The 5,118-nt window shown below is 41.2% G+C and overlaps 1 protein-coding gene across 1 annotated transcript in view; it reads right to left on the bottom strand.

Moving 5' to 3' along the window:
- LOC104622322 (ethanolaminephosphotransferase 1-like) overlaps positions 1-5,118 on the bottom strand; it is a 45,570-nt gene that overhangs the window by 5,143 nt on the left and 35,309 nt on the right. The window contains exons 7-8 of the mRNA XM_010289061.1: positions 2,890-2,938; positions 518-698 (exon numbers count right to left, since the gene is read on the bottom strand). Coding sequence (XP_010287363.1) covers positions 518-698; positions 2,890-2,938 — 230 coding nt within the window. The remainder of the gene's footprint in view (positions 1-517; positions 699-2,889; positions 2,939-5,118) is intronic.

Raw genomic sequence — 5,118 nt, 5'->3', positions numbered from 1 at the left:
TCCCTAAAAATGCTGTCAGCGGTACGGGCTTCTGCCAAACGGTGAAGGGAAAAAGTGGGATGAGCCGAACGTCAGGATACAGGAGCGCACGTACCACACTAATGGGCACAGCAGCCGGGGAAGGCTACAACCCCCCTACTCTTGCTGGTAAATCTGTGCCTGTGCTGAGCTTTCTTTTGCTTAGAGAAGTCCCCAGTTCTGCCTTGTATGTTGGGGAATATCTGTTACATTTCTGGAAGTAAGTAAGGTCTGCCTAGGGTTTTCATAAACCCTCAGGAAAAAAAAGGACCCCCATAAAAATGTTATGCTGTGGTAGAGTAGGTGTTGCAGTACTGGAAGCGTCCCTAGTCCAGACAACTGCTGCTGCGTATTTTTGTAAGACGGAGCGTAACACAGAGGTGGAAGAGCTGTGTGATTCTGCTGAGTTTTAGCTACAGTTTCTGTTCCCTTCCGTTTATTCACATAAAAATAGAAAGCTATCTCCAAATAATACCACCACCACCACAAACATACTTACAATAACGTTTGAGAAAGCAACCCCAACCATCCATAAAAACAATCTTGGTTGCTTTGCTAATATGTTGCCTGGAGATAAAACCACCCAGACTGTAAGAAGAATGAACAGCAACAGAGGTGACACAAGAGGTAGGAGTGCTTCATACAAAGAATCATTCTTCAGTGTTTTCTTTAAATGTGCTCTGCAAATAAATACAACGATTTTATGGAGTAAGAAAATTTATCCATTCTATTTCCGCACGGTAACTTCAAACTCTAGCCTAAACTCAGCCCAAGAATTCATCTTGCAACACAACTACCGGTGCAAATGTGCCAGGTACCCAGACATTTTACGAGAAATTCTAGGATACCCAAGTAACATTTATTTCTGGGGTAAAATTACACTGGTGTGTTCACATAGCTTCTGGTCAGCTTCACCCGCTCATCGCTGCCTGGCAATGGACCGCTCAGCTTACACAAAGCCAGCTGCAGTACTCATAGTTGTCATCCAAATGCACAGCATGCAGGCTTGCTGTGAATTATGTATATATATATATATTTAGAGGATGAAACTTCTGACATGAGACATGAAATTAGTCCAGCCAATGCACCCCATGTTTTCAGTGGCAACCGAGTCAAGCACATGGCTGGCAGGCATAGCTGTTGTTTAGGTCTAGAGGGGACGCTGCTAGCCCGTCCCGTAGCGTTGCCAAAGTACAGCCTTAAAGGGGAGGCTTTTTTTTGCTAATTAAAGTACAGGAAAAATAATAAGGCACTGTGTTTTCTTGGATATTTTAAGATGGTTTTTAAAGGTAGTACTATTAAAGGTAGTAAACGACTCTATTTTCGATCGGTTAGGAAAAAGGTAACTGTAAGATCAACAGCTTTTGCATGTATCTTGCATCTTTCTCACTCAGGCAAAACTCATTGAGACGTTATAAAAGGAATAGGAGGTTTAATTTACTGAAGTTCACTGCCACTAAACCATTTCTTCACACAATGGTTCAGAAGAGCAATTCTGTGTTTGAAGTGTAGTGGTAAATGTCTTGTTTAAAATCTCTGAACATTTGTATTTACAGAAACATCTAGACAAAAGTCCAGTAAATATCTTTCTCATTGCAAAAAAGAATATTCTTCTGATAAAATAACAACTGAGAACAGGCAGCAGGATGAAGAAAGAGAGGCGATGATTGGAAAACTCAAATCCCTCATCAGCAAATAGCTTGTGTGTGCATCCTTCAAGCAAACCTGACTGGATGTTTGAAATTACTGTGCTCTTCTGTTCAGAGGAATGACAAACCCACCGGAGGGCTTGAGAGAAACTATTTCCAGTGATGACTTGGAAAGGAAACACTAAACAAAAGTCCTGACATGAGAGGAGAGCAAGCAGAAACTAAATGTTCATCAGGGTAAACACTGCTGCTGCCAGGGACTGACATGCCCAAGGTGCTGTCCTCCTTCTCCCAGTCTTGCCCCAACCGGCGTCCCTCGCGCCCCTGGTCCCCAGCCCCTCGCGCTGTGGCTCCCAGCACCCTGCCCCAAAGCCCAGCCTTCCTGCGGGTCCTCAGCCTTTCCTGCCCCACATCTCCTGACCCTCCTCCGCCCTTCCTGCCCCAGCTCGGGGCTGCTCACGCTTTCATCAACTACACCGAGTACTGCGACGTGAAAAGGACTCTGTAGGAGCGATGCGTCATTGTCTTACAGTCTCTCCAAAATTTAAACGTTAATATTAATTTCCACTAATTCCTGAGGACAGGCAGTGACAGTCCCTCCTCCAGGACACTTAGGACCTGAGAGACCTGATGTGACAGATGAGTGAAATGAGCTAGCGAATACTAGCGGAAAGCAGGCAGCATCAATAAAAATAGGCCATCGGAGTATAAACTAGCCGTGTATAAAATTCCTAGGTGCAGCAAGCCAGCTCTTAGATGTAATCACAGCTTGCCCCCTGCCTAGCTTGTATCTGACAGCAATTATCTGCAGACCTCATGCAGAGGAAAGTTTTACAGAAGGATCTGGAAGCCAATAAATTACTTCATGGAGTACAGGATGATCTACCTAGCGCAGGTAGAAGTTACAAATCACATTTGACTGCAAATAAAACGCAGCGTTTGTAACTACAGAGCTTTCATCAGTTTACTGTGCAGGACCAGTGTGAGGCTGCCTGGAGAATGTCGAGTGAAAGGAAACGGAAAGGAGTTATAAACATGGAAAAGAAACCAGTCAGATTCTGAAAACCGACCAGAAAAACCTTTTACTACATTATCAGGACAGCATCTGGCTGAGAGAAGCTAGGCTACTGCAAGCATTGCATTTATTTCTCAAGTGAGGAAACCATTGAATATGCAGAATTAAATGGGGGGGATAGAACTTATTTAATGTTAATTAACTTACCTGTGAATGTTGTATAGTGTTTGTGGAAATGAAAGAAATAGACTGAAGCCTGGAAGAGAAAAAGATTCATATGTAATGATATACAGTCCTGCTACACTGATGACCTCAGAGTTTTCCCATATGATAACAGAGCTATTTTAAAATAAGTGTGCTATTTTAAAAATGACTCAGTATTCCTGTACTCATTACAAGATACGAACTGAGTTTGGAGGCTTTAGGCAATAACAAAACCTTCCTCATTTTTCCAAAAGCTAGCTGCTAGAAATAGTTGCTGATACAGATTTTCTTGTGTAATGAGTAACAGGACCAGAAAGATTTTTTTAAAATTCTGATGTAGTTAGTAGGTAGGATCAGTTATTTGTCATACAGGTTCCTTTGCTGGACCCAAGATCATGACCTCATTTTGCACGAGCTGCTCTCTGTTTATATAGAAAAAAAAAAAGTCAGACACCAAAAGCCTTCCAATGGAATACATAAAGACAATTAACCTCAAACAGGGCTGCCGACATTACTGGGGAAATAACAGGTTTATAGCTCAATATACTAAGGTTCAACTGATGATCTGCTTTGCCGACACAATAGCTGCAATGAATTAATTTTCATGACATGGACATCTCTGAATGAGGCAGGTTTTTTACTATTTTCTTTTCTACAGCTGTGACCTTTCCGGAGCTCAGCTTTAACCCACAAAGGAGAAGGAATTCGCCTCTGCTAAGGCTCTATCTGCATTGCTGCTGGTATTACCAACACAGCTGCCAGCAGCCCTAGAGCTGCCCAAAGACCCAGTTGTACCCCATCTACCATCCACATCCAAAATACACTGGTCCACCCAAGGGTGAAAGAAGACCTCCAGCAAGAAGCGGAAGTTCGAGGTTTAAACGAAAAAGCCACGGTATCAGTCAGCCTAACAGGGTGAAAATATATATCAAAATCTTTAAATCTCTGTGTTTCCCTGCAGAGCTCTCTGGTTTTGGTTTGGTTTTTTCCCCCACTTTCTGTGGATCAAGGAGCTTTTCCCTGTTCTGTTTGCTGTTTGGAGATTGCTCTGGGATGCATATTTCTGCCCAGCTTTTATATTATAAGGCATGAGGATTGGTTTTAGTGCTTTAAATTAATACATAATTCCCATTTTGTTACGGGCAAGAAAAGGACTCTGATGTTGCAAACCTTCTGCTTTTACCTTAAAAAAATCTTATTTAAGAAACACAGTGTACTGTTTGTACAGAAAAGTAGAAAACTTTAATCTCATTATTAGAAATAATTATTAGAAATAAGGAAAAATAAGAATGAATAGAGGAAAGAACTGATTTCAGATGACTTTGTACTGGAGCTAATGTGGCACAGCAGAGTCTTGAGCAACGTCAGTGTTTACCTTTCAGTCCTCATCAAAGACATACCCAAGTGTTTAGCATGCTCTGGCCACGGTGGCAAGTCAAGAAAAGAAAAACTAAAAAAAGCAAGAATAGTGGAGATGAGGATTGTTGGAAAAACAGAAGTAGTAAAAAGGGATGCAATAGATAATCCATTTCTCCAGTCTTTCTGGTTCTCTTTTAAAAAGGAGAAAACAAAGAATTGGGGGAAAAAAAAAAAAGAATATCCAGCCTGTAAATAATTTCAGGTATTGCATTTTTACATGTTTACTTCTTGTTTTTGCTTTTTAAAACACGTAAGATGATAAAGAGCTCTGTTGCTTTCCCATGGCAGAAACTCCATATCAAACAGCTGAAGGATGTGCAACTGAAGTAATATAACCAGTATTTTGTAAATATATTTCTAAAATTCACAAGCTTAGTGCCTTCAGAGTGATCTGTGTTTAATGTGCACTCCAGTTAGCTATGTTTTCTATTAGGCAGGGAGGGCTGGTTCAATAAAATCTTGAGTTACGTACAGCAGTTCCAACATCTGTATCACATTAGAGCAGACATGAGACAAAACATTGACTCTTGAGGTTAAATCTAAATTTCCTGCTGCAATCCTGAAGTTTGATTTGTTAGGAGAAAAGCAACCGAGAGGAACAGAAATAGAGACTAGAACTAGAAATAGAATTCAAAGAGCAATGGTTGCCAACAATTTGTTATTTTTATGAAGTGCCATTTTAGTTAGAAATAACACACTGACCACAAACAATCCCCCAGCTAGCTAAAAGCCACTTTCCGAACGGGGCAGTTACACCAGTTACTCCTCCGTATTTTTCTATGGCTTCGCTTTTAGCAGAGCGAGAGCTGAGGA

Source organism: Phaethon lepturus, unplaced genomic scaffold (genome assembly GCF_000687285.1).
Source record: "Phaethon lepturus isolate BGI_N335 unplaced genomic scaffold, ASM68728v1 scaffold17176, whole genome shotgun sequence".
Taxonomy (NCBI): domain Eukaryota; kingdom Metazoa; phylum Chordata; class Aves; order Phaethontiformes; family Phaethontidae; genus Phaethon; species Phaethon lepturus.
This window is presented reverse-complemented; position numbering and strand designations above follow the sequence as displayed.